The 26956-nt window shown below is 45.4% G+C and overlaps 2 protein-coding genes across 24 annotated transcripts in view; one reads left to right on the top strand and one right to left on the bottom strand.

The window, feature by feature from the left end:
- Positions 1-201: 201 nt before the first annotated feature.
- Positions 202-26956, top strand: part of LOC147168977 (uncharacterized) — a 63513-nt gene continuing 36758 nt past the window's right edge. For 2 of the 10 annotated variants that reach the window (XM_086084813.1, XM_086084815.1), the window contains exons 1-4: positions 202-241; positions 1230-1361; positions 2414-2698; positions 7733-7838. In XM_086084813.1, the coding sequence (XP_085940939.1) occupies positions 2671-2698; positions 7733-7838 (134 nt within the window). In that variant the 5' untranslated portion in view covers positions 202-241; positions 1230-1361; positions 2414-2670. Of the gene's footprint in view, positions 242-1229; positions 1366-2413; positions 2699-7732; positions 7839-8874; positions 13813-26956 lie in introns of those variants that run through there. The other 8 variants (XR_015095964.1, XR_015095968.1, XR_015095970.1 and 5 more) reach the window with 7 other exon arrangements.
- The window catches only part of ptprt (protein tyrosine phosphatase receptor type T), a 114459-nt gene continuing 98904 nt past the window's right edge, over positions 11402-26956 (bottom strand). For all 14 annotated transcript variants that reach the window (XM_086084810.1, XM_086084799.1, XM_086084801.1 and 11 more), the window contains 12 exons: positions 25235-25271; positions 24929-25026; positions 23637-23753; positions 22067-22221; positions 19979-20114; positions 17867-18016; positions 17588-17761; positions 16643-16774; positions 15409-15534; positions 14189-14352; positions 13146-13281; positions 11402-13067 (listed from right to left, as the gene is read on the bottom strand). In XM_086084810.1, coding sequence (XP_085940936.1) covers positions 13014-13067; positions 13146-13281; positions 14189-14352; positions 15409-15534; positions 16643-16774; positions 17588-17761; positions 17867-18016; positions 19979-20114; positions 22067-22221; positions 23637-23753; positions 24929-25026; positions 25235-25271 — 1479 coding nt within the window. In that variant the 3' untranslated portion in view covers positions 11402-13013. The remainder of the gene's footprint in view (positions 13068-13145; positions 13282-14188; positions 14353-15408; positions 15535-16642; positions 16775-17587; positions 17762-17866; positions 18017-19978; positions 20115-22066; positions 22222-23636; positions 23754-24928; positions 25027-25234; positions 25272-26956) is intronic.

Raw genomic sequence — 26956 nt, 5'->3', positions numbered from 1 at the left:
TTACCAAAATTTAAAAAAAAACAACTAAATGATATTTCAGTGATTTTCAGTGATTGAATGATTTTCAGCAATAAGTGAATTTCCGTCAATTCGAAGTTGACTTTTTATTTTATTTTGGTGAGTATTTCTGTCAGAAAGACTGGGGGGAACCAACGTTTTGTTCCGTTTTGTTTGTTTCATGTGTGTCTCTTTATGATGTGACACTCGTTCATTGCATTACTTCCGGTACCTCCATTTCAGTGTGAGTACTATAGTTGTGAGAAATATCACCAATATGCGCTGTTTAATGTGAGTTGTATATGTTTGTAACGCACGTAACTTTGCCGTGTTTAATTGGCTCGTTGACGTTGCCGCGTGCTCAATTGCCTCGTTAATGTCGCCGAACTTCGGTGCTAAAAATAGAACCGTGCCGCTTACGGCCTTCACAGACGCTGATAGTAGCCCTTACACATACTACATTATATTTTGCAATGTTGGTTTTTTGCTTTCCTTTTGGGTTTTATGTATACTAATTTCTGCATCTTCGTTGCTTCCACCCTTCTAAACTCTTGTTACACTTCATAAATGTAACTTTTTGCATGCAAATGATAGAATAAATACTGAGTGGCTGATAACGTTTTTCCTTGTAATCTTAAACTGTCTTTACCTGAACCAGAAAGCGGGTTACAAATTTTTACAAATTGGTCACAGATGAAAATCAGAGATAGTCAATCTGCAATAACTGAACGGCGAAGTAGCGAGGGAACATTGTCGTAATAATAATAATAATAATAGCAGTCGTCCGTGTTATAAAGGCAACCCCCCCCCCCCCCCCCTCCAAGTGTCCGGTTGTGAGTTTGCTTCCTAGATCCTTCTGACATTTAAAGAGAGTTAATGGAAGCACAAACCAAGTGTGCATTCTCATTTTCTCCGCTTTGTGTCTCTGGCGTCCTGTTTTCAGACAATAGCGTCAGACGTTGGATTATTGTAATGGAGCTGGGCTCATGTGATTAGCCATCTAGAGGCTTCTCTGCCTTTTAGAGCCCCCCCCAACCCCCCAATTGAAAGCCAGAGAGAAAGTTAATCCGGGCTAAAAAGGAAAAAAAAAAGTCCGTTGTTAATCTCCCATTGTGGGACGCTGGAGCATCTCAAAGCGGCTAATTGACATTTGTTGGCTGAAAATGGCAAACATGCTCACCAAACAATAAGAACATGCCAAGTGACTTGCTGCGTCCTTTGTTGTTGTAAAGGTTGCTTACATTTGCGCGCAAGCGCGACCACGTATGTCACATGCGCAGACGGCCGCAGGCGAGGGAAGATGCAAACGCGAGACTTGATGAAAGCCTCGCCGACTTCGCCAGCCGGAAGGAGGACGCGTCTTTGTAAGTAAGTCCGCTTTGTTCCTTGGCGTGTCGTCTGAGGCGTGCGCGTAACATACATGATGACGTTGAGGGTTTGGAAAGCAACATCCTGGCTGGGGCTCGTCGTCAATTCGACACAAACGCTTTTTCTTGGCCTGCTCGCACGCCTTTGATGCTTCGTTGCCTTTGCAAATCCACCATATGGAAAGAAAACCTCATCAAGGGCTAACCCAGACTGCAGGCCAAGGCTTGGAACCCTAATTTGAAACCCTACCAGGATCGGAATGCTAACCAGAAAGCCTCATCCAAGTTTGGAAACCAAACTTGGAACCTTAACCCAAGCTTGAAACTTGAAACGCGAAACCAGGCTAAAAATCCAGATTTGAAGCCATCACCTGTGAGTAGAACCCTGATTTAAAACCCTGATTTGAATCAAGGTCTCAAGTTCAAATTCCTCCCTTGGGTTGGGGTTTCAAATGAGGGTTAAAAAAAAACTTGGGTTACGGTTTCACCCTAAATTTGAAGTCTGGGTCAGACTATCAGATTAGGTATTAAATCTTAGGTTAGGGTTTCAAGTTTGGGTTTTTAATGAGCGTTTCGAGCAGCTGCGGTTTGGATTTAAAATGGACTTTTTCACAAAATGGTTAGAAAGTAAAATGAGGGTTTTAATTACATTTGATTTTAATTTAAGATTTCAAGTTCAGCTTTCAAACGAGAGTTCAAGTTCCAAGGTTTCACATTAAGATTCAAGCATGGTTTAGGGTTTGAAATGAGGGTTAGAGTTTCAAATTGGCATTTGAAATGAGGGTTTGTTTCTCATGTTGAGCTTGCAAAGCCCTAACTTTTGCAACAAAGCACAATATTGAAACCTTCATTTGAAAACCTAACCCAAGATAAGGAAATGAACCAGAAAGTCATTTGAAAGCCAAACTTCAAACCTTAACCAAGCGTTGAAAGCCTAACCTTGACTCTAAACCGTCAGTTGAAGTTCGTACCCTGGCTGCTTCAAACTTGAAACCCTACCCCAGACCCAAAACCACAAGTCCTCGTTTGCTGCCTTCCTTACCTTGCAGGCGGGCCTGGCGCGTCTTTACAATCCTGAAGGCATCGAAGCTTGTGAGGACCTCGCAGGCTTCACGCTGAATTAGGCGCTTAACCGCACCTTGACACGCGCGCTGACGTGCCGGCGCCTAACGAGGGAAACGCTGGAGAAGCTAACGAGGAGCAAAGCGCTGACAAGACTTTCAACTTGAACGACGCGGCATAATCAGCGTCCCGCACGCGCGCCGCACGCGCGCATCTTGATTAGGAATTCTTTTGATTTACCGACATGAGTGACGGGCGGCGGCGTGGCGCAGGTGAGCGCTTCATTTCACTCAGCCAACGTGATTTACAAGGCAAACAGTGGATGTATTAAGATACAAATATTCATATTCACAAGAAAAATCATTTGAATTCCAGGCAGTTGTTATTTCAAATGTTATAGTTGAGCACCAGAAACACCAAAACAGAAAAAATGATGTCACGCAAAACTGTGGAAAACATTGAACAATGTTTTTCAACATCTTGACTGCAAAGGCAACAAATGTCATGTTCACAAACTGGAAAACAGTCCGTTGTAATGCGTTTTCAACGGGAGGCAGGCGAGTCTGGACTGCTGGCAGGCCAGTCCAGTACTTGAACTCTTTGCCTTGGAAGATGCAATTTGCTAACGACCATTTGTCATCAGCATTAGCCAATTAGCATGTGTTGGGTTTGACTGACGCATTGTGGGACAAATGCGAGGCGCAGTGCAGCGTGTCGTCAGCGACGTTTGTGACATATGACGTGTGTGACGCGGACGCCAGTAAAGGAGTTGTGGGAGTTCGGGTTTGGTACCGTACGCGAGGGAAAAGGTTTTGCCGCTGAAATGGGATGGAATATGAAAATGGCATGTAATACTACCGCAAGCAACATGGCGTCCCGTCCCGTCCCGTCTTTCACCGCCGTTGTTGAGAGTTGAGCTCAATGCAACTGCAATCAGTTTGAGTTCCAATTAGCTGCTGAGCTGCGATGAGGAAACGCGGCCGCCGTGCGAATTCCATCCATCACGCAAATGAGCTTGAAAAGTAGGCCCCAAAAAAAGTTTGCGTTTAGGACATAATGTCCTTATTCATTTATCAAGTAAGACTTCCACACCTTTTTTTGCTTTTATTTTCTACCCGAACACAACATGAAAGTGGTTTGACATCCGTATTTAGTGAGCTTTTATGTGCGATAATTTGAGTTCTTGAGTGGAGGCCCGGCCAGGCCAGGCCAGGAGGGCGAGCGAGTGAGTGAGCGAGTGAGCGAGTGAGCGAGCGCCACTAATGGCGTAATCCCTTTTGTTGCAAGATAATCCCATCATTCCCTGCTGTGTTTAAGTGTACACGCGACATTCAAGCATCTGGAATCTTTTTCCAAGTCAAGTTTCACTTGACATTTTACATTAGAATGTTAAAACAACAACAACATGGAAGTGAAACATGCATTAGGGTAACAAACAAAACAAAATGATCAAATCAATAGGAAAAAACTCAATAGACAATGTTTATGATTTTAAAATTACTTTGTTATTGTTTTTATTATTTGCTCTTTATTATTTTCTCTTTGTTTTATGCTGTTTTGTTAGCATAGCGAACGTTTTGTATTTTTGATTTGTATTTTATATTGTTTTGAATTGAAGTTTTTTTTTCTTTTATTGTTGTTTTTGTTTATATTTACTATCGCTACCTTAAAAACATTTTCATTGTGTTTTTAGCTTTTGTTTTTTGGTTTATTTTTCATGGTTTGTTTTGGTGTTTTCTAACCTTGTTTTATTTTATTTTTTGTTGCTTTTCATCTAAATGTTTTTGTAGCTTTTTGTTGTATTGTTTTTGTGTTTATTGTTTTTATTACTTTTAACATTTGAGTTGTTTAAAAAAAAAAACATTTTAAATTCTTTATTATAGGCTTTTTTGTATTTTGCATTTTAATTGGTCTTTGGTTTGCATTTGTAGTTTATTTATTATTATTATTTTTTGCGCCATTCCAAACTGCCTAAAGTCAAATGCAGAGACCTTCAAATGACAAAAGGAAAAGGAAACTTTATCCTCCTTTGGCAAACAAAAAGCGACTTAAGAAATTTGCTGAGTAATGACTTTTTCTTCCCCCCCGCTGCGGTCAGCACATATTGGAAATGCATAAAACAATAGCACCGCTTCTTCTTCTTCTTCTTGGCCGGGAATAAAGGCGGCGGCGCAGCAATGCAGGCCGCTGACATTTGCGGAAACGATCCCTGCGTGACGTTAGCTTAGCATTAGTAACAAAGCGTTAACACGGCGAGCGAAAGTGATACGAGGCCAACGTCCAAAATCCGCCCGCTAAGCTTTGTTTACATCGCGTCCGCAAAAAGCCCGCGAGCGGCTAATCTGTCTAGCGTGCGGCTGCGGCGGCGGCCATTGTTCCCAACTAGCGGCACAAAGGCGCTTATTTACGGACGTTCTTACTTACTTAGCGCTTAAGCCGCCACTGCCGCTAATGTAGCCGCTAAGTGAAGCGTCGGGACGCTGCCGTGACCCCAAAGTGTGGAGGCTACGCGCTAAGCTAAACTAAGCTGTGTTTAACCTCGGCGTGGCGGCCGTGCGCCTTGAAGGCTTCTGCGTGTCAGCGCCGCAAATTTCAAACCCTGGGCCAGGCTTCAAGCAAGGAATCGGGTTTTAAAGGAGGGCTTCATGTCAGGTTTGGCATTTTATTGGATGCCAAGCAGTACTTTGGGTTTCACATGAGAAATTTAAAATTTGAAATCCGTGTTACGGTTTTAAATTGGGGTTTCGAAGAAGGGCTAGAGTTTCAAATGAAGCTTTTCAAATGAGAGTCAGGGGTTTGATTAAGGTTCGGAGGAAGGGATAATACTTCAAATTGGGGCTTCGGATGCTTGTTTCGAGACAGGGTTCGCGATCAAATGATGGTTTTAAACAAACATTTGCATTTTAAAAAGGGCTTTCATGTCAACTGATTGTTTGCTGCGTTTCAACTTTGCCCTTTAATGGCACTGTTTAGCTTTCAAATAAGGAGTAGGTTTCAAGCAGGAGTTTGATTGTGCTTGCAAAAAGGGGTTGTTCCTACCTGTGTGCGTTTGTTTACGCGCGCGCACACGCGCGCACACACACGCACGCGTTTTATCTCCTCAATGCAGCTGCAAGGAGACCAGATTGAACCACAAGCTATAAATACTTCTCTAAGACCTTCTCTCCCTCTCTCTCTCTCTCTCTCTCTCTCTCGCACGCACGCGCGCACACACACGCGCACGCCATAAATACACCTTGACAGCGTGCTGCCAAACGTGATTAAACAGGAAATAAATCGTTGGGCGAAGCTTTCCCCTCGTGCGCACGCGCGCACGCACGAGTGCACGCACACGCAAGTGCCAGTTGTGTCATGCTCATTAGTAGCATTAGCAAAATTAGCATCAAGCTGTTGCTCGTCATTAGTAATCACTGTCGACTTTTTTTCACTTTCCTTTTTTTTGCCTTTTTCTTTTTTTCCTGCTTCTTCTTTGCCTTCCTTTTCTTTCTCTCTCCTTACCTTCCATTTCCTTCTTTTTTCTTTTCTTCTTATTGTTGACTTGTTTTTTTCCCCTCTCGCATTTCTTTCATGTTCCTTTTTTGATTTTTGATTCTCCTTTTCTCAAAATGTCCTTTTCCACGTTATGTTGATGGCCTTTTTCCTTTCTCATTATTCTTTCTTTTCCTTGACTTCACTTTCCTTCTCTTCCTTCGTTCCTTTTCTTCACATTCCTTTCTTTGTTGTTCTTTTCCTTTTTCTTGACCTTGGCTTGTGTTTATTGACATCTGTCCTCTTTCACTTTCACTTTCATTTATTTCCCTGTTTTCCCTTTCTCCGCTCTTTGCTCTTGCTCCTTTCTTTCCCCTTTCCCGCGCCTACCTATCTTTTTCTGACCATTTTCTTTCATTTTGTTCTTTTCTTGTTTTTCTTGTTTTTCTTTCTTTCATTTCCCCTCTGCAGTTTTGCCATTCTTCCTTCTGACCTCTCTGCAGGGAGAACAACCCGCGTTGCGTGCGTGCGTGCGTGCGTGCGTGCGCACAGCAGCTGTTTTGCACATGGAGAGTTTTACTTTGGATTTTTCTTTTTATTGTTGTTTGCCACAGGGAGGCAAAATGATTTTGTTGCCGTCCTCGGGCAAAGGAGCCACGCGGCTAAATGGCTCGCTGGCCTTAATTCAATTAGCGGCTAATTGACACTGAAATGAGCCGCAAGTGGCGCTGATGACATCTCAGCCAGGGAAGGAGGGGCCAATTCTGCTGATTGGTGTTGCGAAGGTGTCTGAAAATGTTGTCGGTGACGTGCCGATTGCTCGGCTGGACTTGTCGCAATAGCGTTCATTTGTGCTCATGTTTTCATTTCCTGGAACACTGCTCGCGGGTGCTACTGTGACCCGTTTTGGCCTCTTTGATGCTCCTGAGCGGCCATTTCAAGATAAAACACCGCCCACGGTTAGAAAACGTCAACAAAATGGCGCTTTTTCCACGGCTATTTTTCCATCCAGTTCGTGTTGAGTCCGTGCCAAGATCGAATCTGCCTCCTTGTTTGTTTCACAGTGAGCCTCATTTTTTACAGCGTGGGGAGATTTGCGTCTCAATATGTTGAATATTGGATATGTGAGATTGTGAATTTTGATGGGAAGTCACTAAAGTCACGTGCTTCCAGCGCTTGCCAACATACAATAAAAACGTGAGCAGCAGATTGGCTTGACAAAAATGTGCAAATAAAAACACATTTCGACTTTCTTGAGTCCCCAACGCATCAGTAGTTCGTTGTCCTCTTTTACCGGAGAAAAATGGAAAATGTAAATTCGACAGACATTTTGTTTCAGGGTAAGCCCAACCTTTTTCCCCAATATGCAATCAACTATTTTGTTTAAATTTTGTTAACCAAACCTGCAGTTTGGGGGGTGCAGAATGCCACCATTCAGCTGAAGCTAAAACGCGGACCTATTTTTATTTTTATTTAAAGAAATGACATTGTAAATATAGAATATTAATAACACGCGCGCAGAAAATGTGCTTTTCTTTTTCCGCTGCACCCCTCAATGAAAACCGGACATTTTCATTACTTTTTTAATTTTATTTTTAAAGGCGGACAGGATGTAAAAAAATGGACATGTCACACGAGCTAATGCTAATTGCAGGAAATGTAACGATTGAATGTAAATATTTGTTTTGAAGGTGAGGACTTTGAATTGATCTTAAAGTGAAGCTGTGACGTTTCAGTTTGGAACCCTAACCATGGCTTCAAACCCTCATTTCAAAGCCCAACATGCGCTGATGGTTCTGATTGTTTTTTTGTTTTTTTTATTCTTCCCACCGTGGCAGAAATGTTGAGAAGACGACAATGGAGCATTTGCACGTTGAAAATGTCAGCAAAGATCTCCGAGGAATTTGTGCCGCTGAAGACCAAAGAAGAAGAAGAAGAGCGCAGGTAGGCACGAGGCCGGCGCCTTCTCCACTTGGCGCTTTGCCGTTCGGCCCGTCGCTCCTTTTCAAGTGCTGGCGGGTTTTGGCACCTGCAGGCCCTCCGCCCTCGGTTGGTTGCCCGCCTTCTCGTCTTCTGGTGTCCTATTATCCCTGCCCTGCTTTCCTTTGATGATCTCGCAGCTTCTTATCTCCTCGCCTTCGTCCTGCCTCCTTCCTTCCCCGCCGTCCCCCCCCACCAATCCCGCCTCCTCACTTTTAATCATCTCCTTGTTTTTTTCTGCCAAGCTACGCCGTCATTGTCTCCTTCGTCCCGCTCACCTTCCTTCCTTCATTAAGTGTTCCTTCCTTTCGTCTGTCCTCCCTTGCTTTTTCTTCCTTCCTTTATTCCTGTCCTCGCTTTCTTCTTTCCTTTATTTGTTTCCTCCTACCTTCATTCACGTTCTCCTGTACATCCTTCCTTCCTTATTTCCTTTCTTCCTGCCCTTGTTACTTTCCTTCCTGCTTTCTGTCCTTCCCTCCATTTCTTCATCCATCCTTTCTGTCCATCAGAGGTAGCAAATCCAGGTCCAGGAAGTAAAAACCCTACCACAGTTTGGCTTTAGCCCCAGGTGCTAGCAAGCTCACCGGGTGCTCAGTTACCTGCTAGCTTGTGAGTGGAAGGGAAATGCATTTTATTTTATGAGCCGTCAACAAGCTAGCTTGGTGGACTTGAGTGTGATGAGCTCGTTAGCTAGCTAGCTTGCGAGTGGAAGGAAAATGTTGCTTTTATTAGCTGTCGACAATCTAGCATATCTGAATTTGAGTGTGATGAGCTCGTTAGCTAGCTAGCTTGCGAGTGGAAAGAAAATGGCGCTTAATTTTATTAGCCGTAGACAAGCTAGCGTAGCTTATCCTTGCTAGCTCGCTAGCTCGCTAGCACCTGGGGCTAAAGCCAAACTGGCAGGTTTTTCACTTTCTGGACCTGGATTTGCCACCTCTGCTGCCCATCTGTTCTTTCTCTCCTTCAGCCCTTTCTACTTTTGTGTGTCCTCCATCCTCAGACGAGGAATCATGCGGCGGTTTGTGCAAGGAGCTCAATTTCAGCGACCTCGGGAGCTTCTGTGTTGAAGGCATCCCCGGCGCCACACAAACATTCGGGCTCTTCTTTTGTGTGATATCGCAGCTGCACGGAACATCCTCGTCCTTTTCCTTCGTTCTTCCCGCACGCGGCGTTCAACTCGGTGGTGTCATTTCACAGCTTTTGTGTCCATCGCGACGTCTCGGTTCAGTGCGCATTCAAACATTACGCACGTGCGCATACACGCACGCACACGCACACAGATCACATCTTTTTTTGATTTGTGCGTTTCAAAGGATAACATCCAAATGCATTTTCAATGTTGAAAAAAGGGCTTCACTTCATCCGTTTTTCAATTCCATTTTTCAGTACTTAAGACACCAAATTTGGCAGGAATTTTTATCCTGGTGAAAATCTTCCAAATCTCGTCAATTTGCGAGTGCCACCTGGATTGTGTTGAAAAGTCATGACCTGAATGCGGTTCCCCTTAGCAACATGAACGCACCCACCCAAAAATTCTCACAACTCATGCTTGAAAATATCCCGACCGCTGGCTGACGACGTGCTGTAAAACTTGAAAGTACGGCCATTATCTGAAAAAGGAGCACCAGAAGCCAGTTTGACTTGGCAACATGCAATTTGTGAGAAGACCCACAAAAAAAGTTTTGTTTTGCTTTAGTAGTGTTAGAAATCGTTTCTTTGATTTCTGCGTGTTCAAATAAAACTCAAAGTTGAGATCTCGTGGAGAAGTTTTGCCAGCTTTATGCAGAATTCTGAAGTCACTTTAGAACCTTGCTCAAACAGCATCTGGTCTAGAAGTGTGCCCTCTCTTTCCGCTCTCGCTCACTTATACAAAAACAGTTTACTCCCCCCTGTCATCTTTTCCTGTCAGCAGAGTGAAATACACAACTCGATAATCCTACTTCAGTTCCTATCTTAGTCCACTCCAGATGTGGGTAAACAATTGGCCCCCGGCGCCTCCTCGCACCAGGGATTTTTATGGACAGACCTCTGCTTGCACTTTCAAACATCCCCTCATTTAGATAAATCAGAAACCTTACTTTCCCAGGGAAGAGAACAAAGACTATAGATTGACTAACATATGAATTAACTGTTGTCTTATTATTACACATCTCTAACTAATATCAAAAACGATTAAAATATCAATTGAAACAGAAAAACAATGTTAATAATCTAACAGTAGCAACAGCGAACAGCTTCTTCTTTTTTTCTTCTTTTTTTCAAAAAGACAGCAAAATAAACAAAGCAAATACTGTTGACCAAAATATGACTTGGGACATTTTTGAAGAGGCAAAAAAATGAAACAAAAAAGGCTCCAACTTAGATACGCTCTTGCTTGCTTGGTTTTATCTGGCTCGTCTTTTTCAGTGACAAACATTTGCACGCACGCACGCGCACTCGTAGGGGCTCATTTCACAGCGCATTGGCAGCATTATTTGTCATTTGTGGCAATGGCTGCCATCATTTGGATCAAATTGGGCCTGCTGACATCCTGTTCTGTGTGTGTGCGCGCGCGCGCGTGTGTACTTGTGCATTTGTGTGTGTGTGTCTGAATGCGCGTGTGATAGTTGTGAGAAGAGAAACAAGACGATGACCTCCTGAGCCAGAACAGCGGGTGCTTGTGTGTGCGTGTGCGCACGAGTGCGTGTGCGCGCGCGCGCGTTGAAATGAAAGGGAGCAGGCACAGCGGTGATTGCCAGCAATCATCCTCTTGAAAATGATGAGGTCATCAAGGTGTCAATTTGCACGTGCACGCGCACGCGCACGGGGAGTGGGAAGTGAGGATGACGTCAGCTGATGTTGTCCCTTGAAACCCGATTTTGAAAACTGGCTTTGCAATCCTCATTTCCAAACTTGAACTTTGCATTCAAACCTTCATTTGAAACCCGAGCCTTCATGACGCACCCGAACTTTGAACCCTCATTTCAATCCTGTCGTGTGCTTGGATTCTTCTTTTCTTCGCTCCGTCGCCCTCCCTCACTTCCTTCGTTCCTTCACTGAATAAGATCATCTGCAATATTGATAGTGTTAATAAATATAATAATAATTTTGACTTCTTTACTATATATATATATATGCTCTTTTTTTGATTTTAAGACGTTTTAGGATAGATCAATGTATGCCTTTGATGCGTCTTTGATGTCTTAGTAAACATACTGTGTGAAATGTGTAGCTGCACTCGTGTCAGTAAATGTGATGTAAACATTTGGCTTTTCTTGTACGTAAACATTTTTACTCTAAATATGCATGCGCAAGCAAACGTGCAATGCAAGACGAGGTGTCTTTGATGTGTACTTGACATCATCTTAAATGAGGAGGAAAACATGAAACGTTTCAGCATTTTGGTCCCTTTATTATTTGATACCTTAAGCACATTTTCAAACAAGCAAATCCAAAAACACTTTTCTGGACAAAATATCTCTTTTTAATAATGCAAAACAAATTAAGTACAAATCAAATCAAATAAATCCCCCAGGAAAAAAAAAATGAAATGAAACCAAGTGTCTTGAGTGCAGCACTCAAAAAAGCTTCACGGGAGAGTCCACAAAAAAAAATACAAATACGAATAAGATTGAAGAAAAGCAGGAAAGTTGGACAGGAAGGAAGTGAAAAAAACAATAAATAAAAACAAGCGTTTGAACGCACGGCCACATGCTGCACACGAAAATCTCAATTGACATCTTGAACAAAACAAAATGGCGGCGCCTCGGAGATGACGAGAAAAATGCCGGCACAATTTCGGTAGCGCAGCACACGAGCCACTTTCGCGCTTCAACTAGTTCTGCCAGCAGGGGGCGCCTATAAGTTTCAGTTTTGCTCATCAAAATTCATCGCCAAGCAATGACAAAAAAAAATTAAAAATCAACATTTTCCCAATTAGCCTCATTGATCTGCGTCGGATGCAAATTTGCTAGCAATTAAAATTTGACGTTTTGTGGGTCTGCTTGCGATAGACGTCAAATTTCATCTTGCTAAGATTTAGCCGTGTGAAATTGTCCTAAAATGACAGATTCAAGCCAAAATGGCCGACTTGTTATTTTTTGGGGACAAGACTTGATGAGACTTTTTGGTGGGTCGACTCCCGTTAGACGTGTGGACCAGATTTCATGTTGCTCCGGTGAAACGGGCTTCAAGAGGCAGAATAAAAAATAAAAAAAAGTCAAGACAACAAAGGATTGTCAGACTCCAATCGAAGTCAGCTTGACATCAGCGTTAAAAGGCGCGGAATCGTTTGAGCGATTGAGAACGTTTGTGGTTGAAAAGGACGCGGGAAAATATTGCGACAACACGGATGCAAACGGCATGAAAACATGGCGGCTGCCGGATCGTATTTTATTGGATGCAGCGCGTCAATGCGTCAAACACCAGACCGGCCCCTTCCACGCTGCCTTAAGAGCTTTAACGGTTTATTCGCTCGTTCACCCGTTCAGACGGACCTCGAAAAGCCGTTGCGGCTTTTCCTATTCAGATCATTGTACGTCCATTGCTTTCAACATAAAGCAAATTGGCAGGTTGACTTCAAACCACGCATTCAAGAATAAAAAATTGGCTGACAGTCAGTAATCACGGTAGAGCCGGCGTTTTTTGTTTTTTTTTGCACGTGCCTTTCAGGAACTCACCTTGCGGCTTCACGCATTAAGATCATTTTATGTCAGTTAAGGAAATTTTCGGGTCGACTTCAAACCTCTCCTCCGTCCTGCATCGATACCTTTCACGCACACATGAAAGAGCCAAGAAAAAAAATGCTGTGATACGGTGTAGCGTGGTATAGCCGGCGTTTTTCCGTCCGAACCTTTCAGGAAGTCGCCGTTGCGGCTTCACATATTGAGATCATTTCACGTTGATCGCTTTGGACACAAATTGGCGGGTGTAAATGTAAAACCTCCGTCCCGCACGGCTGCCTTACACACGCAAATTGGGGGGGAAAAGGATGGCCAGCGTGTAAGGGGCTAAAAGGCAACAAGTGTGCATGTGGCCTGCAGGGGGAGACAACATTCAAAAGTGGAAGCGACTGTACAAGGATGACGTTCGACTTCCCTCAACACGGACCGGCCGGCGACCGCTTGTTTTGCGCATCCATGAGTTGCCAACGGCGACCATTCAGAAGGAGCTGAGCGCCTCCAACGCCACCTCGTAGCAGAACTTGTACTGTTCCTGTACAAACACACAAAGCGTGTCACGCATCTGGCTTGCTCGGGACAAACGTGAGCGAGGGAAGGATCGGTCGCTGACCATGGTCTCCACCATGTTGGTCTTGTTGTTGCGCAGCGTCTTGACGGTGTGAAAAACGTCCACGATATTCTGCTGCTGGATCATCTCGTTGATGCTGCACATGGCGCAGAAGGTTCCGGAACGGCCGCCGCCGGTGCTGCGCGGGAACGCGGCAAATGATTATCCGCAGGACATCAAAGACACACAGCACATCAATGACACGGTTGTTCACGACGACTGTGGAATGGACGCCGTCCACTGTAGCGACAAATGCACACGTTCTCAAAGACATCAACGACACGTAAATATAGAAGCGCTTTTCAATTGAATATTTGTTAACTCGTGACTGATGTGCAACTTCGGCATCAAAGACACGCGCGTGTGTATGGGAGATCATTTGTGTAGCTGTCCGAGACACGGACGCAGAAGAGCTTGAGCACGTCTGTTAACTGCGTGTCACTTTGACATCAAAGACACACCTGTAGAAGAGCTTTTAAATATCTGCTCAATGTGTGATGTATATGCAACATCAAAGACACGCGTATACAGGAGAAAACAGCTTGTGAACATGCGTCCACCATTTTGCACAGCATTTAACAGTATTGGAATGCGTTCAAACATGTTTTTTTTTCTTCTCTCCAACAAGCACATATTCATTTTTTTCCCTTTTAAAGAAAAAAGAAAACTTTGCGATGTCTTTGATTCCTTCGTGAATGGTCGCCTGTGTGGGTGAGTGGAGGTTAATCAACAGACTCTGCTGCCGCTCGTCCTTTCATCGGAGGTGGAAGCGGCGCAGGCGTTAGCGCTCGCTCAGCTCCATGCCGCTCGCTTTTCTGCATCATCTCAAAGGCGTCTAGAAGCGTGCGCCGGCCAGGGGTCATCCTCGTCTTTTATAAGCCTTCAACTCGGATGACAAATATCATAACGATGTTTGTCAAATGCGCCACCTCCAGTTGAAGGACTGACTTCTGAATCCCGTTTTGCAAAACTGCATTTCCAAAAGCCTTTGGACGAGAAAGCGCTCGCAGATACGAGCGATGAGGAGAAGAACGTTTGTAACTTACAGGCAGTGCACCACCGTGCGTCCGTCGCCGCCGTCGTACTGTTCCTGCCACTTGGCGAGGCGCCGTACCAGCTGCAGGACGGAGCGCTTGGAAAGGGGCGTGTCCCTGTAGGCCGGCCAGCCGATGAACTGGAAGTGCTGCACCAGCCGGTAGCCGTCCTGAGGCTGAGAAACAAAATGGTTGACGGCGTGCGACGTCGGGTTGCGCTCCGTTACAATTTCATGCTCATCATCAAGATGGGAGAAAGCGGCCGCGGCGCGCTGACTGAGAAAAAGCACGCAGACGTTTTCGGCCCACGTGGGGCCGCCTTGGCATCCGACGCCGGATGCCAAGGTCGACGTGAGGTCGACCACAAACATTTGTTGACGCTAAAATCAAAAGTATTGTAATCATTTAAAAAAAAAAAAGCATACTTGCGGCACCTGGAAGTTGCCGGAAGCAATATTAATGTATTGACACTTATTGCTAACCGACCCCGACCGGCATTCGTCACGACGAACTGACCAAGATGCTTCTTAGGGTTTGTTTGTGGTCTCTTTAGGAAGAGAAAAGAAAATTAGCGTCGCTACATGTCTGATGTTTGTAACAAAACAATCTGCGTCAAAATCGCTCAAGAAATAAAAGAGTCCTAACGAATTTATTGGCGCCAGACACGCGTAAGATGGCGGCCCTACGCGCGTCAGCAACGGGAAGGCGGTATCGAGTATTATCAATAGAGCAGGACTCCTCCCAAAATGGCGCGTCGGACCGTTTTGTTTTGTTTTCGTCCGAGTGGCGTGCGAGCTCAGCCAGACGGCATTTGCCACAAGGACCATCACGACGGTTTTAAGTGCCGTAACCGTTGGCCACAATGCGCTTAATGATTAATCGGTTAATCAATGGAAGAATCGATAAGAGACTCGACCGTAAGCCTCGATTGGTGTTTTCCACCACAAGCAATGGAAGGTGATTTTTTCCCAAATCCATTTTCTCGATTGTCGCTAACCGCCGAGAGGGTCTGTTGTCCGCTTCCTGCTTAACGCCCCCGTCCCGCACCCATTCCGCACCCGTCCCCGACGGCGGCAACGTGCGCGCGCAATTGCCGCTATTTCACGCTTGAGCGGCTGCGAGAGCGCGAAAGGCGGAGAGCTCGGCGGCGCCGGGGCAGGACGACGGCCGGGCGGCCGTATCGATGAGTCAGACAATCAGCCTGGGAAGTGGAGGAAGGCGGAGACTCGTACCCGGGCCATGTTGCAGATCCGGAAGATGCGGTTGATGATGTCATCGTCGATGTCCGCCGAGATGAACTCCACCTGGACGGGACCGTAGCAGCACGAGCTCTTTTCGGGCCAGTACTGCATGCACAACTGCCCGGGGGGGGGGGGGGGGGGGAATGGGGGGGGGGGCGGAAGGAAAGAAGGAGTTGCGTATTATTTGCACTTGTTGGGTTTGCAGGCGGCCGTTACGGAGACGAATTGGCGAGACGAGCCGTGGCATTCGTCACATGACGACGCCTTTTATAACGTGTCCGTGCCGCGGATCTTATCGGGAGTTTTATTCGCAACAGTTTTCTGGCAGAAAAACAACTGCCACAGAATCGTTCCGATTGACAGCGTTAATATTTCAACGAAATGAAATGTTCATTGTCTTGTCCAGTAACCGGGAGGTCGCGGGTTCCAATCCCACCTCCGACTGCACTTTGCAAACATGCATAGCAAGTGACGCCGATCGTCGTTCCGCTTTTCTCTTTTCACGCCTCCCGGATTCACGTGTTCTTTTTATTCTTTATCTTTCAACTGCAATGAATACTTTGTCATTTTCACACAATTTATCTTCCAATTGACTTCATAAGCTTTCATCTTTCAGCATTCCTACTTCATTTCTGCAGAAATTGTACTTTGTCGAGTCATTTCAGGTACTTTTTCTTCTCCACATTTTTTTGTCCGATTGACACCTTTTCAATTTGCTTGAAAAATTCTCGCCTTCCTGGGAATATATTGTCTGATTCCACGTTTTGGCACAATGAAATTTTGACCAGTTAACAGGAGGCGATGGTTCGAATCCCACCTTAGACAGATTGCAATTCAAGTTTTCTTTGTATTCATTTATCATTAAAAATGTGTCATTTTCACACAATTTATCTTTCAATTGACTTCCCAAGCATTCAAATGTGAGCCTTCAGCTTTCCCACGCAATTTGTTCACAAATTGCTCTTTGTCTCGTTTCCAGCATTCGTCGGGTCCACTTTGACGGCACAAACGATTTTCTAGCGCGAAAAAACCGAACCAACGGCAAAATTGATCGTGACCGACAGATTTCAATTGAACTCTTCAAAAGTGTCAATATTGGTCCACGCGAAATACAGTTAATGTTCCAAATCTTTCGTACATTGAGTGGGTGTGGCCTATTTTCAGGCGCACTCAAGAGTTGAGCGGCGAAGGACCGATTGAACGTTTCGGGGGTTGCGCTCGGTACCTGAGCGGCGTCCATCTCGTTGAGCATGACGATGGACGAGCAGTTGTAGTCGAAGACCAGCCTCCAGAAGTCGGCCGTGGTGTTGGGCAAAGGATGCTGGGTAACGATGAACGCCGCCGGCTGCTTGTGGCTCTGCGGGAGGAAGCCAGCGAGCGAGCGTCAGGGTGACCTTCGCGTTTTCGACGCCATTTATCGTTTACAGCTGAAAGTGCACGTTTTCAACATGACGCTTGACTTGGGACCGAAAACCTTTTGCCTGAACCTTCTCTCAGGACTTGAACCTTCTCTCCGGTCTAAAACCTCGTCCGATTTGAACTTGCTTGGGACGGGAACCTCCACTCTATACTGCACTATAATGCAAGCTTTGCTACCAATTGGAACCTTCTGGCGGGACTCGAACCTTCAGTTGAGACTCGACGCATCCTTTGGCTTTCTAAACAAGAACCTTCCCTCAGGACTAAAACCTTCTCTTGTGACTAGACAGTCTCTCAGGATTACAAACGACTTTCAGAGCTGAAACCCTCCCTTGGGAATCGAACCTTGTCTTTGGACTTTAGGACGTCTCTGCAGTACTTCTCTGGATACTCGAAGCTTTGCTAACAAACAAAACGGAGATGCCAAAACCAGGTCAATAAAGTAGAAAACCCGCCAGCGTGCTTCTGGTTTACCTGCCGGTTGAGTACTCGCACCCGCAGCTAACGGCAACCCGGGGCAGAGTTGTCACTTTCTGGACTCGGGATTTGCCGCCTCTGCTTGAGACTCGACCTGTTGGGAGTCAAACTAACTTTTCTCTGCCATTCAACTTCTCATACGCGTGAAACCTTTTGTAACTTGGCATCTGCTTGGAACTCGAAGGTGAAGACTTGAGATTTGAACAAACAGCGCGCGACTCGGCAAGAGGGTTTGACGTGACTGATGACTTGGCGGACCCGAGTCCCGACTCACGTCCATGAGTGCCGCGTTGATGTAGTTGGAGCTCTCGCCATCCACGGAGATGAGAAACGGCAGGCAGCGGTCGGCCGACAGGACGTCCATGTTCCGGTTCTTGTCATGGTTGCGGGGCAGCAGACCCACGCTGCAGTCCTCCGCCCGCACTCTAGGGGTCACAATGTTGAGGGTCTGGCGAAAGAAGAAGAAGAAGCAGCTTTCTATAGAGCGACCGCTACGTAAGAGGGGGGATTGCACAGCGGGGGGGAAAAGCGACGGGGTCCCAGCGGTTCTGACCTGGAACTCGTCTTTAATCTGACTGGAGTTGGTCTGAGGGTCGAGCCTGCTGATGTTGTAGTAGATGGCTCGGAAGTCGCACACGGGGATGGCGCTGTTGCCGCACAGGCACGCTTCCAGGATGGCGTCGTGGACGAACACGTACTGCTCCTGCACAAGCACACCAACAAGCAGCTTTCACGCGGCAGGCGAGTCGCCTTTGTTGCGCTCGCGCACCTCAGCCCGGCACGAGACCGGCTCGCTCGCCGGCGCCCTCCGGATGCTTTGGAAAATGCCGCCCCCGAAGCCACTTGGGCCGAGCAACGGGAAATTCGGGGGACGTGTCTGACACGCGCAGAAAAGTCTCACGAAGCCCGAAAAGACAGCAAGTCAGCCATTTTGCTTTCATTTTTGTCTCATTTGAGACACTTGCAGCAGTAAAAAAAAAAAAAAGAGAAAAATAAATGAATGAAAATGAAGGCGCGCCCGCGCGTGCGCGCTGCAATGTTTGAGCGCTCGGGATCAAGCGCGCCCTTTGTGCTGGAAGCGCGCGCCGCATGCTAATGTCGGCGCCCTCTCGGCCCGCTTTGCAGCGCCGCATCTGTTGTTGCAACTTTGCCGCGCTGAATGCTGATTGTGGCCCCCGCGGAGGGGAGACTTTTAAAAATCAGTTCACCCCCAGGCCCTTCGTTGTCTGCGCTCGTGACATGAAACGCGCGCGCGCACGCACACACATGCACGCGCACACGCACACACTCCTCCACCTCTGCCTTTTAAAAGATTAATTGCTGTGTGCAGTTTAGACGAGGATTAGAGAAGCATCCAGCAGCCGCGACACTGACACAAATGACTCCCACTCAGTTAACGCGCGCGCGCGCACGCACGCGCGCACGCACGCACGCACCGTTCAGCAGCGATTTGTTCAGGGCTGTCAGTCAGCAGCGAGCGGCGAGCGCGTTCGCTTGTGTTGTGTTGCGCAGGTGACGTCAAAGGCTTCGAGTAAGTATCGATTGTAATAAAGTGCCAAAGCGACGGATTAGCTCAGCTTCTCTTTGCACCCCAAAGGGAGGGGGGGAGGGGAGGGGTTAAATAAAAAAAGACAAGAAAAGAAAAGACGTTTTGCTTCCAAGAAGACTTTTGAGGGTCTTTTGTGCCATTTCCACGCGGCCTTCAAACGTTCATTTGCACTTTTCAGATTTCAACCACAGACCTTTTGAGCGCCATTCTCAAACTCTAAACATACAAATTGACATTTGGTCGAAAATGTAACGTCTCGAAAATTAACCAGCCCTGATTATTGGCGCCGATATTCAGCATTAAACAAATATCGGTGTCGGCCATTTTGAAGAATCAAAGACTATTGATCAATATAAAAAAGTGTTAACTTCAGGGAACTATTATAAGAGATGTTGCTTACCCTGAAAACGTTTGAAATTAAAACGAAGGTAAGTCAACATTTAATACTTCAGATATTTTTTATAATTACTTTATTTACTGTAGAAAACTGTAGTGAGCTGTTGAAGACACGCTACTGCTAACTTTTTGTTCGATTTTTAAAACAACGATGTCTACTGAACTAAGATGTATTACCTTTTTTAAACTCTAATATTTTACGAATCCTAAAAGTTTTCGTAAAAATTCAACAAATTTAAGAGCTGGAGTGTGCATTCTTTCAAATTTTGATGCCAATATATTCCCTTTTTCGTGAAAAAGAATTTCGGCACCAAATATCGGTTATCGGCGTCCTTGATTGCTAATATCTGGTATCGGTATCAACCCTGGAAAAAACATATCGTTCTATCTCTACCAGAAGCCATTTCCACTCGGCAATGTGAAATTTGGTGGACATCTTGAGACAAAAAAGTCTCAAGAAGCCATTGTTGAAAATACACAAGACGTTGGCCATGATGATTCCAAAGCAAAAAAAAAGAAGAAGGCATTTCTCCCAAAGCCAGCAAAATGACATTTGGAAGACATTTCCATCATGCGCAGACCAACCAAAAAGTGTCAAGATGAAAAGTCGGCCACTTGAGGCCACTTGTCCTTTTCTGCCCCTGAAGCCACGTTGATGGAGCAACGTGAAGTTTGAGTGACCACAGCAAGTCGGCCATTTTGTCCGCTTGCGCTCCTCACCTCGGTCTGCACCATGTTGACCCTTTGCGACCTGAGCTCGCGGATGCAGTTGAAGACGTCCACCACGCCCTCGTTTTCTGCCATGTCCAGCATGATGTCCACGGCAATGAAGCAGCCGGTCCGGCCCGCACCCGCGCTGTCGGCAAAAACAACGCTGACTTCACTTTTTTTTAAAAATAAACAAAAACAGGATTCCTCCATCACATGACCGAGTTTCTTGAATTGATATCATAACGCACGACTTTTTCAAGGATTTGCTGCTTTGCTTTTAGCGAGATGCAAAAAATCCTTCAACAACATGCGGCCACCATCGCTTCTTGTTTCTTTGACCTCGCAGTGAAAGGTCACGTGTCAATTGTATTTTTCCGATTTTGATGCAAAAGACAACAAAAACAATACAAGTGTGAAATGACAGCAAAATATGAACCGGTGTGGTGAAAAGGGAAAAGAAAAAAATCAAGTCCAAAGAAAATCTTGCAAAATTGTTGACATTCGCATAAAACGTTTTGGTGTTTTTTTGTTTTTTTCAAATCAATCTTGCAAATTGAAATGTTTTGCGACGCCTGCAACACAATTGCGCAACGAATCTAAGGCAACATTTTGGGACGACGTTCCCTAACGACTCGCCTGCTTGTACTTTTTGTCGGAAGCTGCCGCAGATTGTCACCAGCAAAATCCCACAAATTGGCGGCAGACTTTTTAATAACACGACCACGTCAAGTGTTGACGTGAGAGAGACGGATGGATGGATTGATTTGCGGACGGACGGACGGACGGACGGATGAGGAGGGAGGTGTGAGGAGAAGTAATGAATGAGACGCGGGAGAGCAAGACGGCAACGGGGGCGTGGGGGGGGGGGCTCTGCAGATTACCTGTCACCTGAGTGATTAATGTCGACTCGGCAGCACTTGGTGCGTGCGTGCGTGCGTGAGTTCAAAAAGTTGAAAAAAGGAGCCATTTTTACGTTGTGAAGGGATGAAAAAGTGCAGCCGACCGGACAAATATTGTGACATTCCTTGCAGGAAAAAGGAGTGAGTGACACAAAATAACAAATACAAGGTATTCTAATTAGCAATACTAAATGTTTCCTGGGAACCAAAATGTGAAGAAATTGTAAAGAGCAGACACAAAATTCGGGCTCGCATGCGAGGTCTCAACGTTGACATGACAAACGTGCGTGCATTTGTTTACAAGTTGCATCCACGCGGGGAGAGGCAAATATTCATCACCATTCATTTGGTAAGAATTTTGAGTTTGGTTTGTTTTTTGGTATAAAACATGTACAAAAATGTTAAGACAATTGAATTTCTTTCACACCCTACAATTATGCAAGTTCCTTTTGAAGTGAAGCTGTCAAAATTAATCATTTAATCAAAAAGTAATCGATGACACAAATTAACCGACAGCTATTTTAATAATCGAGTAATTGTTTGGAGCCGATATTTAATTGAAAATTGTCCAAATCTGATTTCAGCATATTGACAGTAATTGTTAACTGAAGTTCTTCATGAAAGAAGACCGATTATTTTCTAACTTTAATCAAAATAAGACATTTGCAAACATCTGTTTTGACTTTGGAAAACAATGATCGAATTTTAGTGCAATCCCCCCCCCCTTTTTATTTTTTAATCACTATACAAATATGAAGTATGAAATAAACACCAATCACTGGTTAATAAAAGTAATCATGGGAAAAAATTTATTTTTATACATTTAAATGCAAAATTTAAATAATCGACTAATCAGATTCAATCGCTAAAAAGACTCAATAGTGAAAGCGCTACAGACAAAATGGAATAAATGAGTCATTTAAAAAAAATAAAAAAGGTGCAAATAAATCAAAATGAGTATGAATAATCTTTCACTTTTGTTTCCGATGATGCCGATTTTGTAATTGTAATTGAATTCAATGAATTGCGCAGCAAATCCTTTGTGCTGCATTCTGGGATTTCCTCTGCACAATTTCTCCCTTCCTCCCTTGCAAGGAATCAACTCCAAAGACGACGAGTGCGTCGCGCGTTCTCAAACGCGCGACGCACTCGTCCGAAGACCTTCGGCGCATTCCGCGTCCGCTCGGCGTGCGCGTACCTGCAGTGGGCCACGATGGGCCCGGCGTCGGGCGGGTTGAGGAACTTGACCTGCCGTATGAAGCCCAACAGGCCGGTGGCGTAGCAAGGAACGCCGTGGTCGGGCCAGCTGGTGAAGTGGAACTGCCGCAGCTCTCGCAGCTCGTGGTGACCTTTCTGCAATGACCGCGACAAAAATGGAAAAATCACGAGAAAAGTCATTGGACTTTCCAGATGACGCAAGCGGGCGTTCCTTCGTTGGTTGCAAATCCAGGTCCAGAAAGTAGAAACCCGGCCACAGTTTGGCTTTAGCCCCTCATGCTAGCTCGCTAGCTCCATTGAAGCATGTTTACCCGCTTGAGCGCTAGCTCGCTAGCTAGCTAAAAACCCTGCCACAGTTTGGCTTCAGCTCCAGGTGCTAGCGAGCTAGCTAGCTAGCATTAGTGCTCGCTGACCTGCTAGCCATCGAGCGAGCTAGCCAAAGTTTGTCTCCAATGACCTGAGAGACCCTGAAGTGAGAAGGACAAGACCCTGTCCTTTGAGGACCCGCTCAGTCTCCGGCGCTGCGAGTGGAATCGATCCTGGTGAATTATTGAGGAGGGAGGTGCGCAGTGGTATGGATCCACTGGGAGAGGAAGAAAAAAATAGAAAAAGAAATGATGGCCGCTCGCTCTTCCTCTCCAAGAAGACGTCAAAAAATGTGGAAAATCTATGGATCGTCGCCTCAGGTCATTTTATAGAGATGCGCACACACACACACACACACACAGTATATATAATATAGAATAAGTATATATAATAATAAATAGTAATGAATAATATAAATAGTAATCAATCTTAAAATAATAAGTAGTAACCAAACAATGAACACATTTTGTGACAAGCTAAGAAACGATTACTAGTCCTCTTCCAAGTGAAAAGATGCAACTAACTCACCTCACCAAATAATGACCAATAACGAGCAACCGCGAATGAAGAAAAGTAGCAGCTAGCTAAGCAATGGAAAGCAAACTAGCATGAATTTGGTTGTCGACGGCGTTGATCCAACGCAGAGGAACGCGTGCCACGTCGTTCCCTTCCCACGTTCTGAAACTCATCGTTTGCTTTCCCTTCTTTCACTTTCAACTCAGAAATCCCGCCAAAGGTTGTTTTTTTTTTCTCTCTTCTTTCGTCCGAAGCCTCAAAAGTGCAGTCGAGCGAGCAAACGTGGTCACAACGTGGTCACGTCGTGGTCACGACGTGGTCACGACGTGGTCACGACGTTGTCACAACGTTGTGACAACGTCGTCACAATGTCGTCACAACGTGGCCACGACGTGGTCACAACGTGGTCACAACGTGGTCACGTCGTGGTCACGACGTGGTCACAACGTTGTGACAACGTCGTCACAATGTCGTCACAACGTGGCCACGACGTGGTCACAACGTGGTCACAACGTGGTCACGTCGTGGTCACAACGTGGTCACAACGTGGCCACGTCGTGGTCACAACGTGGTCACTCCTTCCTCATTTCATCAATTCAACAACGTTGAAGCGTTTTGCAATCAACTGGAATGCAAAACAAATGAAATAACGCGCGTGCGCGGCTTACCTTCTGCACGGTGAACGTCCGGATGACGTACTCGGCCAGCGGCTCCGTCTCCACCAGCGCCACTTTCACGTCGCCGTAGACTTCCGTCTCGTCGGGCCAGTAGCGCACGCACTTGACCTGAACACGCACGCGCCAAACAGTCAGCCCGCCCGCCCGCTTGGCGTTTTTGACGTGACAAGTGGGAGGAGCCTCGCAAATGAGGCGTTCCAGTCACCCTTGACCTTTACACATCGGGCCTGGCTTCAAATGAGCAAGCCGGGCCAAAGTTTGGGGTGTCCGATTTGGGTTTGAAATAGGCCGGGTTTAAAAAACAATCATCGATATTCCTTTTCATGGCCCGATATCGATTCGTAAAACCATGAATTGATACTTTTTATGTTATTAAGAGCGAGGCTGGTTATCGATTCAGTTTTCCAAAATCAATTGGATTCTCGATTCACGTTGATTTTCCATTCAGGGAAGGATTTCATGCAGTACCAATTTGACTTTTATACGAAAGACGTGCCTCGTCTTGCTCTCGCATTCGTATGAAAAAAATATGAATATTCACGTTTAGAATGGAAAGCAATGCAGTGACATGAATCAACAACAACACGGAGCTTTTTGGGTCCAAAAAATGGAAGAATCTCTGTGACGCGGTTGATGTTGAGGGGCGTATTCAAAGTTTCGATTCATGGGTTATGAAAAGCAACATCGGTTGGAAATCGATTATTTTAATCCCAGCCCGAATTGTGAGTTTCCCGACAGGAGCTCCGTGTTGTTGCCACTTTATTGACAGTGCTGCGCTTGTGATCCATTTCAATGAATGACACGATTCATGTCACTGCATTGCTTTCAATTCTAAACGTGAATATTCACATTTTTTCATACGAATGCGCCAATGACGAGAAAGACGTTTCGATTTGCAGCATTGATACCGAAGAGAACAGAACGTCTTCCGTATAAATTGGTACTGCTTGAAATCCTTCACTGAATGGAAGATCAACGTGAATCGAACCGGGGCCTTCGGAATCGAATGGATTTCGGAAACGGGACTCGATACCGGGCCCGACTTTCAAACGAAGCTTTCCGGACCCGTTTAGGCTTTCAGGACCGAGTCAGGGAGTCCGATTCGATTTTCAAACCAGGTTTGGGTTATCGAGGTCATGTTTCAAGACTTCAAGATTTGGGTCGGGTTTCGAATACGGATGGCAGGACGGGGATGGGGCAGCGGGTCCCATTTGGGTTCGAAAAGATCGGCTCTGCTTTTGCTTCTCTGACATTTGTTACTGTTGGGGCATTTTGCAACTCACCCTGCCCACCTCGACCAGGTTGGTTACCATGACGATGGAGGCCGAGTTCTCCTGCCACACCATCCTCCAGAAATCCCTCACCGTCTCCTGCATGGGCCCTGACACGCACGCACGCACGCACGCACGCACGCACGCACGCACACACACACACTATCAATGGCCGAGTGCAGGTTGGGGGCTTTTTTTTAATCAGGTGGTTTAAATTTAGGAGGTTGAGGTAATAGCATCGTGGCCAAAAGGACCCCGATGAGCACGCACGCACACGCGCACGCACGCACGCACGCACACGCACGCACGTTGAATTACCTTGCGTGGCGATGTAATGTCTGGGCCGGTGGTAACCCTGAGACACAAACACGACACATTCGCTTGAAAGACATTCCAAAAAAAGTTGCATCTTTGACATATACAATCAAATCCGTGGAAAATGTTTGAACCGAGAAATCATTTTGGGATTGAAAAGACGCCAGCGCGGGGAATGGAACCCAACGCAATCGTTGCACTTTGACCTTTGTGGAGATACGTATCAAATCCAAAAGGAAACTTCCTGACACGTTCATTGCAACGAATGACTTTTTTCTCCTCAAACGCAAATGTCGCATATCGAACCAAATCGTAACGAAAGCCGATTGAATCGTTTCACAGCCCGCATATGGAAATTCGTATCCAATCGTTTTTTTTTGTGAAGCGACCTCGAACGGAAAGGTTGTTAAGTAAATCTCAACGTTTTTCATTTTATTTTTCTTATTATGAGCAAAATTTTGAAATGCAACACTTTTAAAAATAATTCATCATCACAAATACAAAGATAATAATAATAAAAAATGTCATTTTCATACGTGAAGTCATTTCAATATGAATTGAAATTCTTTTCCACTTTCAAATATCTACGTTTGACTTCCACGTTGATATGAATAAATATGCCATGAAGGGAAAAAAGAATCATAAGCGGCTTTAACGATGGCGGCCTTCGCGCTAACAATTGATTTGTTCATTTCTTCTCGCATCTTTTGTTGACCAATTTGCAGATTGAAATGAATTGTTGTCACATTTAAAGCTCGCGTCCTTCCTGCATCTTCATTTCCTCTCGCAATTATCTTCAAGTCATCTTCCGCCTTCCCGCCGCGCAAGTCAAGGTTGTATTCATGCATAAATATCCTATTAAATAATAGCGGGGGTCTTGGGGGGGCTTCGTCTTCCCTCGGCGGGACACGTGGGAGTGGCCAGCGCGCGCACGCACGCACGCACGGTTGCTAACCGTCGCCTCACGTCATCAGATGAAAACATTGATCACTTTCACATTTTCATTAAAAAAAACGGCTTTTATTATCACCGGGTGCTCGGGGGGGGGGGGGGTCTCGTGGGGGGGGGGGGGTCTCTATTGTTCGGGTTTTCATTTTCTCATTTCCAACAAGAGCACAATTTGCTTGTTATCTCGGACGTCCTCATAATATCCTTTTTTCCTGACGGTCACCTTCCTCTTCTCATCATTAAACATGTTGTTATGCATATGATGTTATCAAAACATGAATATATTTAATAGAGTTTGTGCCAAAAAAGCAAATTCTCATTCTCATTTAGTACGATTGAGAATCGATTTTAAATGTCCCCAAATCAATTTGATTGAGATTATTTTATACTGTCTTGCCCTTGTTTGTGTTTGCCTTTACTGGGAGTGCTGTTCATGTTGTACCCCATTTGGCCACTTGGGGGCAGTGTGGTTCTGATACAATGTGAAGTTGGAGCCTCATTAGAGAGTCGAAGGAAAAAGTCACCATCAAGTTGTGGCGTTCAAAGTTTTTTTTGTGCCGTTTTTTGCAGCGTAGGAAGAGCAAATGCCGGTGAGTCGTGTTAAGAAGCTTCTCTGTAAACATTCCTGAAGCGTTTTGTATGAACAGCTGTGATCAAAATGCTGTGACGAGCGCGCTAATTAGCATTCGCGAGTCAGACTTCAGTAGATCGTGACGATTATTTGCACATCTATAAATCGAATCGTTGTCAATCAAATCAGTTGAATGAAAAATCGGT

This window comes from Leptonotus elevatus, chromosome 9 (genome assembly GCF_054856555.1).
Source record: "Leptonotus elevatus isolate MCC_2025b chromosome 9, RoL_Lele_1.0, whole genome shotgun sequence".
Lineage (NCBI taxonomy): Eukaryota > Metazoa > Chordata > Actinopteri > Syngnathiformes > Syngnathidae > Leptonotus > Leptonotus elevatus.
This window is presented reverse-complemented; position numbering and strand designations above follow the sequence as displayed.